Raw genomic sequence first — 14,879 nt, forward strand, 5'->3', positions numbered from 1 at the left:
AGAGAGAAAAATCTCTTTTGGGATAAAATATGTTGACATTTATTCCACAATTTAAATAAAGTGGCTAAGAACTAATGCTAACATTATATATCTTTATACGTGTACCTACTTGTGCTGAAAAAAGAGCCTTTTCATTACAATAGTTCTAATGTAAACTGATCCAGGAACTCATATAGATATTATATCAAAAATTAGTATGACAATAAAAAAGAGTTCATATGTTTAAGGCAGCAATACTACAATATATTATAATTTTATAGTAACATTTGCTAATATCCCTATCTGGAAAAGAAATGAATGCAAGACAACCTTCATTCATTCCAAATGAATGTTAAAAATCCCTCAACTTTAAGAATGACTCTATATGAGCGATGGAAAGTTTTTTATACTCAGTTTTTAAAAGCCTTACCATCGTACTGCACAGTATTTCATTTTCTGCTTTATCCGTTTATTTCTTTCCTACCATTCAGTCTTGGGGGAAAAATCTGTAGATACTTTGAAGTATTATTCAAAACTGGATATTTCATACTTTTCAAATTATGCTGAGAATAAAAGAAACCTTCTCAGTCTAATAAAATGGCTTTGTCATCTGTGACAAGAAAAAAGTATAAATATTTGGGGTCACTTTTTTTCCACTTCAGTGATTGTCTTGTGCACTTTCTTCTGCCCCTATTGTGTTTTTGGTGTATAAACCTTTCTCTGCATTATCTCCTCTTGTCCCATTTCAGAAAAGAAATATGTTCACAATAGAAAGAATAAAAAGTCTTATGCATTTCTATGGCTTAAAGACCCAATTTCATTGTGGGTCTTGTGGAGAAATTTCATTGTCACATTTGCTTCACCAACTTAAGAAGCACAACAACAAAAGTACAAGGCAGTGAACATTAGGACTAAGTTTGAATGTTTATGCTGGATTTCATAAACCACGAATGGGCATGAAGGTCAAGGACTTCTCTTTGGCCTCTCACTGATCACCTGGTTTCATCTATGGTTAGCATTCATATTTTTCATTACATCTAAAGCCAAACAATTCCCGTTTAATAGCTCTTTAAAGCAGTTAACAAACTAATTGGTTATCACACAAATCCAATCCAGGTTTGACTGAAACAAAACTATAATTCCTTGATTTTCACATAAAAGAGGACTCCAAATGTACAACACAAGCTGAGAATCAAGTGTCAACCAAGGGATGAGGAAACGTTGGAAGGGGTGAGACACACATTTGACCCTGGCACTCATACTTAGCACATAAAACTGCTAGGAAAGTTCACCTGAACCGTCTTAAATCAATCTTTCTTGCTCCTGTGTCTGAGGCTTTATGTCTGTCAATTTTGATTTACATTTACAGACAGCTAAGCAGAAAAGATACCAACTGACAAAAGACGGGCTGGGATTCCTGGCCTAATTGCTAAATACAGATGGGGAGGTTACCTTAAGGGTGCCAACTGGCAAAGAGTCAAAAGCATGCAGATATTTCCTAGTCTTTTCCAGCTGAACAAACATCAGCCAAACAAAGCCTTGTTTTAGGCTCAGTTAGTTCAGGGAGGTATTAGAGATTAGAACCCTTATGTCACAGAGAGGGGAAAAAGCAGTCATTACAAAAGAAACACAAGTCAGGGAAACATATTCTAGAGAAATGGGCCCTTCTGTCTTAAAGGCTGATATGAAATCCAGCATAGAATGATGAAGGGTTTTCTCTTGATTTATCTCAATAAAATTGAAATAAAATGACAAAGCCTGTAATAATCATCAGGAATTCTGATCTATTTATTCACTATAGCATGCCCACCCTTTTTTATCAGATGGGGATGATATGTTTATCACAGCTGTCCTGTCTTTCCCAAATTCAAATGTTTTTGTAAACCTTGCATCGGTGATTGACACACTACCTTAGCTTCGAGGAGATGCTTATTTGAGTCTGTTTTTGGTTGCTGAAACTCCCTGAGTTGGTTTTGACCCAATCATCTCTCAATGTACTGTACCCCCACCCTAAGCTTGGTATTGTGGGGAATAAGTAAAGGAGAGAATCCTAGGAACACCATCTTGAGTTCCTGGCAGAAAGCCAGGGTAGAATCCTAAAAAATAAATTAAACAATACATCAAAAAATAGAAGACAATGATGTATAATTTATGCAGAATGCAGCTTTTGGGTAGGATGATCAACAACCTCTTGCAGAAAAGCAAGACCTTTTCAATGGCTATTTATTATAGTAAGCCCTATCAAAAAGGGGAACTGAAAAAAAGTTCAGTGACTTTAAAATCACTCTATTTCACAGTGTACCTCTCAAACCCACTCAATCTTTGCCAGGAGTGGTTCTTAAGATAAACTGATACCACTTTACCCCAACTGATTTATCACACAATACCTGTTTCCTTAAATCCTGAGCCGAATGATGAAGGGTATGGTGGTTGTTAGCAGTGAGCCCTTTTGTGGAAAAGCCCGTGTTTGTTGAAGAATGGTGATTAGCAGCAGCTTGGTCTTTTCGACTCTCAGACCTGTGTTCACTGTTTCGTTCCTTTGCTGGCACTGTGTCTTTGACTTTTTGTTTCTGAATAGGCTCCCGCTCTTTCACTGATTTGCTGGATCCATTGAAGACTGGACAGGGAAAGCGGGGAAAAACAAGAAAAAGAAAAAACTGGTAAGTGTATGAGAGAAATTAATTCTATTTCAAACAGAAAATACTATCACTATTAGCTTCTGCAATTGATCAGTACTTTGACATAAATAAATCTCACTAGTGCATCACAATAGGACACACAGAGTTAGAAACAGATACAGGTAGTCCTTAAGCTTACAACCATTTTTTTAGTGACTGTTCAGTTATAACACCATTTAAAATATTATGACTGGGCTTTGCACTTATGACTGTCGCAGCATTCCCATGGTCACATGATGAAAATTTGACAACCACCATTGCTATTTGTGACCTTCCAAGCAGGCTTTCAACAAGCAAAGTCAATGGGGAAAGCCAGATTTGCTTAACAATTGGGTGATTCGCTTAACAAGCAGGTCAAAAAAAGTTATAAAATATGGCATAACTCCCTTAAAATTACCTTGCTTAGGAACAGAATTTATGATCCCAATTGTGGTCATAAGTTAAGGACTACCTTTAATCATTTCAACCTATATCCCAGAGAAGATCTGCACACAGGACAATAATCATATCTGTGGATTATAAAGTACTTTCATCCTGTGCCAAACAAGGATAAGTATTAGTATAAAATTCCCCTAGAAAAAAGAACACCAGAATAATAAAAGATTGAAAATCCCCCAATAGTATGCAACTTGTTTCAGTGGTTCTATCTTAGACCTTTTGGATGCAGGCATTTATTTGTGAGAACACGTAAAACAACAAAGAGAAAATTGGAATTGCTAACATATTAAGCTCAGTTCAAACATTCTATTCATCCTTACAAGGACAGAGCTATGATTGGCATTCCCACTCCAATGGCTACAAAATATACTCATGATGATATTAAGCAGGGGTGGGATTCAAAATTTTTAACAATCGGTTCTGTGGGCATGGCTTAGGTGGTCATGTTATTGGCTGGGTGTGGCCAACTCAATATCACTCACATCGAGGCACGCATCTCCTCTTCTCTCATGACTGTGGGAATGCTGCAACAGTTGTAAGTGTGAAAAATGGTCATAAGTCACTTTTGTCAGTGCCATTGTAACTTTAAATGGTCACTCCACACAAGCAAAGTACCAGAGAAGGAGGGGGAAAAAAACTCCAGAGAAGTTCCTGAGACAGGAAGTCTAGTCCTGCCAAGAATGTAATAAGGGTTAACGGAGAGGCAGTTTCTGTAAGCAACACCAGAATGTTTCCTTCCTGCCTTCCTTACAGGATTAGGCCAATAATTTCTTCTAACAACTGGTTCTCCGAACTGCTTAGAATGTTAACAACTGGTTCTAGCGAATAGGTGCGAACTGGTAGAATCCCACGCCTGATGTTAAGATAGGCATGCCAGCCAATTAATGCTCTCTCAACACGGTGAAGTGACAAGCAAACAAAATTAGAAATAGCAGTAGCAGCAGCTTTTGAAAAATGATAGGTGAAAACCACAACTGGGCAGGAAGCTGAAGCAGTTAAATAGGAAAAAATAATGTGATTTTTCTGAATATTCAAAAGCAAGGCAAAAATAGTTATTAACCAGTGCTGCTTTGCTTTGTTTGTCTTTTACTTCTGAATCCCCAAAATTTAAAATCAATGAACATACTGCCAGTGAAGCCATTATTAAAGATCATTATGTAATAAAGATAATTAGCTGCTGTGAAGCAATGTCATTTAATGATTAACATTATCTATACAATAAATCAACCTGTCAATTATATGGAAACCATATCATTATTTCTGAGTAATTCAGTTAAACCACAGAATTTACTACAATTTGCATTTGGATCCTATATTTTTTGCAACCTGCACCAACTTTGCCTTCTCTTTTGCAAACACTTTCCATTGTACCTTATTCTAATAATTAAGCAATTAAATACAGGTAGTTCTTGACTTACAACCACAATTGAGCTCAAATTTTTTGTTGCTAAGCAAGACAGTTTATATGTGAATTTTGCCCCATTTCATGACCTTTCTTGACATAGTGGTTAAATGAATCACGGTTAAACTAGTAACAAGGTTGTTAAGTGAACCTGGCTTTCCTGTTGACTTTTGCTTGTCAGACGGTTGCAAAAGGTGATCATATTACCCCGAGATCAATGCAACTGCCATAAATACATGCCAGTTGCCAAGCATCCAAATTATTATCATGTGACCATGGGGATGCTGCAATGGTCATAAGTCATTTTTTTCAGTATGGTTGTAACTTTGAATGGTCATGAAATAAACTGTTGTAAGTTGAGTATTACCTGTATTTCCATCTTTTTTACTTTAACTAGATCACTGGAATGGATTTTATGTATGTTTAAATTCAGAGTCACAATTTCCACTGCAATCCATTCTTCCATCAGAGAAAGAACAGAACAAAACAACAGGCCGCCAAAGTTAGCTGTTCTCTTCTTTCAAATTAACAAAAATGAAACAGAAAAACATAATGGGAAACTTTTCTCCTGATAAACTTCCAATAATTAGAGGAAGGAAGCATTTGGATTATGAAAAAAGTTGGCTGTTCCTAGTAATTCTTTAGAAAGAGAACCTCTTGCAGAATAGAACTGAGAGATATGAAACCAACATTTCCTACTTTAATTACACGAATCAAGGAAAGCTGGCTTCAGAAACTAAGCAAGTTAGGAAACAGCCCCATAAAGATTTATTTCTCTTCAAAGAAATAAGTCGTGAAAAGAAACATTTCTTTTTGATGAGAGAAGCTGACTAGGCAACCCCTAGTCAGGACACTACAAAGTAAGGCAGAGGGGCAAAGGCAGGAGAATTCATCATTGAGTCCTAGAGAAAGAGCACAGAACTGATTTACTGCGAAGGAGCTGCCAATGTCAATAGAATATGTATGACTTTTGTGGGAGATAGTGACCCAGGTATTATTTCACTCTGGCAGTTACAGTTTAGGACTTTCAGCTACTCAATGCCAAATACATTTTTCAAGTTCTACCGACAAGGCATTGATCAATTTATCTGGATATGACATGAAGGTCACGTGAAGAAAGTGCATTGTGATTAAGGCAGCTCTGCTGATTTGCAAAGAAATAATGGGATTTAAGCCTAAAAAGTGTAGGCTGTATTAGTGCCAGTGTTGGTATACTAACCTAGCAATTAGACACAATACCAAATCTGGAATGAATATAATGCTGCTTGTATGTCTAATCAACATCAACACTAACCTTTTTTTTTGTTCCGATTTAATTTTCAATAGAAAAGAAAAATTCTGTAAGAAACCATTAAAATGTGATTCTGAAGCAGACAGGACACACCTAGACATTACAGCACTAGCACTTAGACTTATATACCGCTTTATAGTGCTTTACAGCACTCTCTAAGCAGTTTACAGAGTCAGCATATTGCTCCCAACAATTTGGGTCCTCATTTTATCCACCTCAGAAGGATAAATCAGGTTTTACAGAGATAGGACATTTGTTTTGAGTCAAAATGGTGCTTTTCAGGCAGACCCCCAACTGGTTGCCCTTCATGTATGCTGGATATCAACTCCTATAATTTCCAATAGGACTAACATTGGTTACATGTATCATAAATGCGAGATGTTGGGCAGAAGAGAGAACTCTAGTTTTGCTTTGGTTGTCTTTTTCATCATCAATATTCTCCACTCCAACTCAATATTCAAATACATACCATGTCCATTAGGAACTTGCTTTTGTGTTTTCCCTTTCCTAGGAGTAGATTGGCAAGAAGATGAAGCATTATTTGTGGTCACTTTTGCATCCTCAGTTTCTTCATCATCTTCCTCCTCTTCCTCCTCATCCTGAGAACTTCCAAAGTATACCATGCTGCTGGGCAAGGCCGAAGAACCTGAAAACAAGTCAGGGACATAAATATTACAGCTGTTTCAAAATGGCTATTAAAAGCAAACCTTTTGAGGAGTACAGAGTAAGGGCTTAAGGAAATGAACAAAGCTCCCCAAAAGTTTGAATATGAAAAAGTTTGAATATGAAACTCAGCTACTCAGCTCAGCTACTAAAAGTTTGAATATGAAAAGTTTGAATATGAAACTCAGCTACTTCTTTAAGTTGGTCAAACAGTGGCCTCTTCATTTGTGTGTGTCAAGGAAAGATATAAGAACAGAGACAGAAATGGCAGTATTTGAACTGGGAAGGTCTTTCACATGTGGACTTAGCTATGGTGGGATTCAAATTTTTTTATTACCGATTCTGTGGGCGTGGCTTGTTTGGTGGGTGTGGCTTGGTGGTCATGTGACTGAGTGGTCATGGCCAACTCGGCAAGGTGGTGCAGCACCTTGCTGCAGAGACAGGGTAATTTCCTACATAACTTCCCCCTCCTCCTCCACCCTTGGGCTGACAAAAAAAAAAAGACCAAAGATCGCAACTGCCTGCAGAGTCTGCCTGCTCTCCTCCTTCTCTGCCTGTTTGTTCTGTATGGTCGAGGAGGAGGAGAGCAGCCGGCCGGTTGGGGGAGGCTTCTTGAGCTGCAAAAGAGGTAGCTGGAGGAGACTTTTTCAGTCTCCAGCCACCCCTTTTTCAGTGCGAGAACCCTATAGCTGCTGCTCCACTTCTCCAATGGGTCAGCGCATGTTGTACTTTTTTTGGTGGTGCTGGAGAACATGCGGCAGTTGCAGTCTTCTTGCAGCAAAAATTACTGATCTCCGGCTTCACTCGACTTCTCCAAAGGTCCGGCGCTGCCCCGTTCTATGCGCTGGCTGCTTGGACTTACTGGGCCTGGCACATAGAACAGGGTGCTTTTTTTGGTGAGGTGGAACTCCAGCCACACAGAAAAAAGCACACAGCAGCTGCAGGCATCTCGCGACAAGGGGAGCAAGAATTCCCAGGACATTTGCCCATCCACCTGCTGGCTGGCTGGGCTGGAAGAGGCGCGTCCACCGGTAGAAGGAAGCGTGCTCTGGGAGGGCGGGCAGATGTCTTGGGGCTGCTGCGCATGCGCACTGCAGTGAGGTAGCTGCATATGCAGTGCACCTGTGCAGCAGCCACAGGGCATCTGCCCAAGCTGCGCCATGGCTGCCACATGGTAGGGAATCTAGGAGAGTGACCAGGGGAAGTGAGCAACCAGGCAACAGGGTTGGGGGCATGGCCAGCCAGGAGTCACCACCTGTTTGGCAATCCATGCCAAATCACCGCTACCGGTTCGCCCGAAGTGGTGCAAACCGGTTGAATACCACCTCTGCATAGCTCTTATCTGAATCACCTACATGCATTTGTTAAGGAAATTTTCATGTGATAGGCATGGTTGCCCAGAGCTGTTTATGGGGGAGTCAAAAAGGCAAGATGGGACTATACATGTACATGTAAAAAAAAAATCAGGATTTGGCCTATCATGACCTTTTTACCTTCCTCCTCTGCTCACATACTGATACTGAAACTTAATCTTTCCTATTTTTAAATTGGAAAACTGTTCTGCATCTCAGCTAAAGACTCCATTCAACTTCTGAGCAGTTTGGGGGCATGCTTTTGATGTGACTCAAAAGTATTTCTTTCTAAATTGTGAAAACAGCATATGACCTTATCAGCACTCCATCACTTCAAAAACTCTTGTTTTCCAACTCACTTGAACTGGAGTCCAAAAGACACAAAACATCTCATGGTAGGGATGGAAGCATTTAAGATCCTCTTTATCATTTTTAATGGAACTCACATATATACATACTAGCTCGATGCCTGTGCTTCACTACGAAACTATGTGGTCAGGTTTAGCTTTGGGGGAGGAAAATAAGGGGGTGGGAATCTTCCTCTGTCTAGAAGCATCCATCGGTATTCATCTGGCTAGAGTCTTGTCAGCGTGTGTGAGAGTTGACAGCAATTTGGAAACTGAAATAGTATTTGCTATGTGAGCAAGGAGACAGCAAGGAACCTGGGAGTGGCTTAGCTTAACTGTTCTGTACTAAAGCTGGTTGCTGCTGTGAAACTAAAAGTGAAACTGAAACTCCTCTCCTGTGCTTGTGTTTTGCATTTGGAACAGAGTTCTTTTCAGATGGGGAGGGGGAGTAAAACTCCTTACATCAGAGTGTGTTAATGATAATATACGAAATACTAATGCTCGAATGGTAATTTTGAAAAATCCTTTCTTAGTGAGCACCTAGAAGCCAAGAGGAACATACGTGGCAAATTTAAAGTTTGTAGGCTTTATGGTTCTGGAGATTTTGTGATGATGCGTGAGTGATATTTTGCTTTTATATATATAGAAAAAGAAGATACGTATTTTAGAACTTCCCTATGACCATTTTTGAACAAAGAATGAATGAATATGTCTCTAATATAGTCCTCTTGGTTTTCCTAAATACCCATCCTTATACTATAAAAATACTGTGTCCGTCATGAACAGAACATGAACATCTGGAACATGGAGGCCACTGTGATACAATGGAGATCCAATGTAGTGTAATTGGTTCAGGTATTAAACTAGAATTAGTAAGAGAATGGTACAACTCTAATCTCAACTACTGACGTTCACAAGGTAATTATGTCTCAGTCCAGTATACAACAGCTGTTCTGGTGGAAAACAACTCATAAGACAAATGATATGCATGCCATCTTGTGTTCCTGGAGGAAAGGTGGAATATAAATCTAACAAATAAATGCAATAAGGTACCAAAACGTAGGTGTAATGATGCACACATTATTTACAATATAGCTTTAAGGTAAAAACGCCAAAGAACCTATCATCATTTCTCATATGAGAGCATCTTGGGGCCTTTTTATTTGCCACTTACCTTCATTAGTCTGGAAGGCCATTTGAGATAACAAATGTTTATGATTTTTGTTTTTAGGCACATATGTCAGAAATGTAAACCACATTTCAATAAAATAATCATGTTTTTCACCATACTACGAAAGCACTCACTGCTGAGAAATACAATCACTTACATTTTAAGCAACCAGCCCTGGGACATAAAGTCTGCTCAGGCATTCCAAAGTTATAACCTCTATGGAACTGCCAGTAGAATGATTAAAGTTTTCAGTTGAGGTTATCCCCTCTGTCCAATGTTACACCCACCCATACAGAACCAAGAAATCCAGGATTCTGGGCACAGCCTTGAGAGTACCTAGATAATTTACAGTTTGATCCAAAGCCTTTTGTAATGTGGGCCTGTAAATTAAGGGGGAGAGAATGACACATTTTGAGATTGAGACTTTAATTCAGAAAGGAGAGTGGGAAAAAGAGATACTAGCTCAAAATCTAGTGTGTGATTACTATGATTAAATATCACTTGTTACTGAGTAAGAATTAACATTACTAATATTCATCTTAACTTTAAAAACTTTTAAAAATTTAAAACGTTAAAAATTACTGAAAGGCATTTATGTTATCTGAACTATCCCCAAGATCAAATCAATGTTGTTTTCAGCAATACTTATGGAAAGTAATAAATCCATAAAACATACAGCTGAACTTACATACAGAATGGATATCCTCTTGGCAAGATTATAAAAAGTAAACAGTATAAATCTTGATTTCTCCATGACAAAGATGAAATGTAAGCCAGCCTGGTATAAATCCCACCAGACAATATTTAAAAGCAAATCACAGAATTTCTTATTAAACCAAGCTGCAACCAGCAACTTGCAAAGTAATGGGGAAATACGAGTAAAAATACAGAAAATGTAAATATTGGTCACTGCATCAAGTATATTTTTCCTTTTCTCTTGGCTTGATGCACTTTTTTTTTAAAGGAGAACTATGAAACCAAGAATATAATACAGTATCTATTTATTCCTAAGAATACCAGACAAAACATTCACCATAATTATTGAAGTGCAAATTAAATGTGTTTTTTTTAAATCTGGGCACAAATCAAGTTGATACATTATAAATTAAGTAGAAGCTATTTCAGTCCAAGAGCTTTCTGGGTAATTTGGGTTGTGGTTTTTGAAAAATTGGATTCTTTTCTATGAAATATATGGCTGAGCTTCCCCTTTGTTTCTAATCCTTCCTTTCTTCTCATAATTAAATACAGCTCAGCTATACACTTGCGAAATGCTAAAACAACCGAAGCCTTCCCAGTGAATAAAGATACATCTTGATATGGAGGCCTCTGGTTTGACTAATAAATATGTCCAATGCCAAAGGCTACATTTCTTAAGGATTAAGGATTCTCCTGTCTGACAAAAGACTTCATTTGATGATACATATCGATGGGAAATCCTAGATATGTTGCCTTATCTTCCGTTCAGTATTCAGATAAGACCAGAAATATCATTGCAAAAGAAATTTGATCTATTTAAAGGCTGCTTTTGCATTTGCCAGTATGAGGTAAAGGGTCCATATGGTTGATGGTACTCAGGTCTATCATTTCCAAGAGGAAATAGAGAAACAACATACAGGCTTGCCCTTTGCAGTAAACATGAAGGCAGAGTTGCTTATGCCTCAATAAACAAGAGCACTTCTTAGGAGAGTCAATTTAAAGTCTGCAGAAGGACTCTGCCTGCCCTTCAAAGCATCCGTCTTATATTACTAGTGGACCTTAGACAGCCTAGAATTATGCCTGTGACATATGGCCCAATGTTATCCCCACCCCTCTAAAGCAGCTGGTGGGAATAGAGAAAACATGTCATAATTGTTTATTCTTTATGGTAGTGGCATGTGGACAGGATTTAGGGATTATTATTATTTTTAATAGGAAAGGAATAAATAAGGAATAGACCAACTGTGGTCATTGAAATCAGCTAAAGGGAACAATTTAGCTTTATTTTCACTCTCAGAGAAAAGATAAATAACAGAGGTAATAATAAGAAAGAAAGAAAATGAAAGGATTATGTTTTTAGCAAAATATTTTTTTACTACTAAGGCTGGGTTTGATGACAAACTCTCCTTTGATGACCGCTAAGGAACTCGATTAAATTGCTGAAGAGTATTTGAAAATATCCTTTAGCATTATTTTATACAATATCATTTATAGGAATCCCTCATTTTTATAGTTAATATACAATGTAAAATAAGCACACTGAATGGACAATACTTCAATTACTGAAGTATTCATTACTCAGGTTGCTGAGCTGGTCCAGACAGGAAAATCTGTTTTAGGGTCTCTTTGGTTGTAATTACTGATTTCAAGAATTCCCTCTCTTACATTTTCCTTTTCCCATTGGCTGGTACACATATTTTAACTATAGCTGAATTAAAGTAATCTGTCCTGTTGGTTAATCTTAGCGCAGTATGATACAGTTGTCAGCAATAATTTTCTCCATAGTCTTGTTCTACCAGAGGTGGGTAAGCTATTTCTGGAATTTATCATTTTAGATTGCATGTAAGAAACCACACACACAAATCTCTGAAATTCCTAATCTAAACCTTTCTTCCTATAATAGTGGAGATAATATTGGAAGTGGTATATAAGGGGTTTTTATTTTGGTATTGTAGAATCACATCAAAAACACTGAAAGCATGAAAATATAATAATAATAATTTCCCTATCTAGCTATACATGTTTTCTTAACTGCTCCAATACACTTGCAGTTTGTTTTTTAACTATGGTGATTTAACTTTATTTAACCTGAGCTCAAAATGCACTCAACTGCAGCAGATCCTATTGTTCCTTAAGGGGGCCCTTATGGATATTTGGAGACAGGAAACATGTTGCTGGGGTGGGAATTTGAAGAACTACTTGTATGTGTTTTGGAGATGGGATTACAATACTTTAAAATGCAAAATCTTTCAGAGATTAATTTGGGAAGCAATGCCAGGTTACATGGCTTTTAATCAAAATCTTGAAATACACGCATACAAACACACACAGAGGCATATATATTTGTTGTATATGTTTTGGCCAATTGGTTTTCTGCTTAGGTCTGAACTTCTTCCCAAGAGAACCTAGAAATCATCTAGAATCTGCCCAGAAAAAAACACAGGAAATTGCAAATAAAATCATTAATGACCAAAAGAAAAGAAGAAAAAAGGCTAGGCTGCATTAATAGAGGGACAGAATCAAGATCATATTTAGTGTTAGCATCGTGGAAGGCTTGCCTTGTTAAAACCACACTTGGAATATTGCATCTAGTTGCCAGGATGTAAAAAAGATGTTGTGACTCTAGAAAGAGTTCAGGGAAGAATAACACAGATGATTAGGGATTGAAGGCTAAAACATATAAAGAATGGTTGCAGGAATTGAGTATGTCTTGTTTAATGAAAAGAAGATAGGGGTGACATGATAGCAGTGTTCCAATGTCTAAGGGGCTGTCACAAAGAAGAGGGTGGGGTCAACCCATGGGTGGGATTTTACCAGTTCATACCGGTTCGGTAGAACCGGTTGTTATGATTCTGCGGCAAATTGTGCCCCTGGCTGGCCCTGCCCCTCCCTGCTCGTCCTTCCCCTCCCCGCCTAGTCAATGTCAAACACTCAAAAACTTCTGGGAAACTTCTATAATGATAATTAACATGTCAGAATGAAGGTAATACATATATATTTGAGTAGCTTCTCTGAAACATAGAAAATAATTTGCACTTCTGAATTTAGTTTATGAAAATGAACTGGACAACTTTCATTTCAGATATCCCTTTTAGCATCACTGACATATCATGGGTGGGGGGGCTTTCCCTTTGTGTGGATGCAGGTACTCCTTGGCTTATGACCACAGTTGAGCCCAATATTTCTGTTGCTAAGTGAGATATTTGTTAAGTGAGTTTTGACCAATTTTATGGACTTTCTTGCCACAGTTGTTAACTGAATTACTGCAGATGTTAGTAACACATTTGTTAATGAATCTGGCTTCCCTATTGACTTTGCTTGTCAGAAGTTTGCAAGGTGTGATCACATGATCTGGGACATTGCAACCATTATAAATATCAGTCAGATGCCAAGTTTCTGAATTTAGATCACATGACCCTCACATGCTGCAACAGTCATAAGTGTGGAAAAAAGTGTGGAAAATCTTAAGTCACTTTTTCAGTACCACTGTAATTTTGACCAGTCACTAAACAAACTGTTATAAGCCAAGGACTACCTGTAGTTGAAAACTGAATTTTAAATTGTATTTTAGCATAGTGAATGAATATTTCATCTACCTTATTACAAATAACCAGCAGTAAACCATATCTATCAGCAGCTACTTACATTATTGCAGAGAATGCAAGCTAAGATCAGGTCATGATTGAAATAAATTAGCTATTTGTTCTTCTTTAGAGAAACAGATTAAGCTTCCTCATTCTGCTGACACCCCACCCCACCCCCAATGCTTGGGGGCTACTTCAGTTAAAATTCCCAGTAAGTTGAGCAGAGACATACACAAAATCCAACCATTTCACCAAAATAATGAAACATTTGATATTCTCTTGACATAAGATTTGTCCCTTTTGTACCAGAGTATGGTGTCATGGCAAATTTATAAAGGGGTAAACCTGCTGTCTTTGCAGCACATACTTGTTTTTGTCATTTGACTCTTGCCCTTCCCCTGCAGACACCTAAGCAGAGAGTCATCTGTGGAGGAGAAGAAAAAAGATGGTGGCCATGCCTTTGACATCAAAGCCGCAATGCATGTAAAAACAGTTGGGGCTTTGACCCCATGATGGAAGTTGGCATCTTGATTTTTTTTTGACCCTTCTGCCTTTAATAAATATCCCCGGGAAGCACATCTGCTGGTTGCTAAGGATGATACTAACTCATGTCCCTGGAACCTCTGGAACCCACCAGGCTTTAGAACACTGAAGCAAAGCAAAAAAAAAAAAAAGGCAGACTAAACAAAACCTAGTGTCATCCTTTTCATCACCCATTGTTTTCCCACAAAGCATTCTAAACATATGATTACTTTAAACACATGCATTTGGAATACAATAGGGAAAAAATGCCAGGGAGGAGAGGAAGGATTTAAAATGGGCGAACTAACAGAGAACTGCATGCCTAAACTCTAAATCTCTCACAACCTGTTTTTCCCCCTCTAAGAAAAATAGCTGTATGCGTGATGAATACACAGTAATTGTACTATAAGTGAAAGAAATTGAAAAGGTTGGACGGAAGTTTGGGGGAGTTTCCTGCAGTTATTTCCAGAAAACTCATTATGTAGAAGCATAATGTTACAATCCGAGATGTGGGTGGAGGTGGAAGGATGAGATTTTCTTGCAGTTCTCTATGTCCTGCAAATACCTTCCTTCCTGTTTCCTTCTATGGAATATTTCCTCTCCCCATCTCTTCTTTTCTAAATCAATTTGTGACAAAAAGGAGATGATGTTCTGAACAAACTGCAAATGTCAAAACTTCTTGAATTCAGTGTAACATAGGGCAAAGGAAGTGTTCTCCAAATAAAACTTATTTTCTACATTACACTAACATAAATA

General features: G+C 38.0%; 1 protein-coding gene across 1 annotated transcript in view; it reads right to left on the minus strand.

The window, feature by feature from the left end:
• JARID2 (jumonji and AT-rich interaction domain containing 2) overlaps positions 1-14,879 on the minus strand; it is a 226,212-nt gene that overhangs the window by 44,622 nt on the left and 166,711 nt on the right. The window contains exons 5-6 of the mRNA XM_026699555.2: positions 6,258-6,434; positions 2,367-2,596 (exon numbers count right to left, since the gene is read on the minus strand). Of these exons, the coding sequence (XP_026555340.2) occupies positions 2,367-2,596; positions 6,258-6,434 (407 nt within the window). The remainder of the gene's footprint in view (positions 1-2,366; positions 2,597-6,257; positions 6,435-14,879) is intronic.

Source organism: Pseudonaja textilis, chromosome 3 (genome assembly GCF_049901715.1).
Source record: "Pseudonaja textilis isolate UNSWEBS1 chromosome 3, rPseTex1.2, whole genome shotgun sequence".
NCBI classification, from domain to species: Eukaryota; Metazoa; Chordata; class Lepidosauria; order Squamata; family Elapidae; genus Pseudonaja; species Pseudonaja textilis.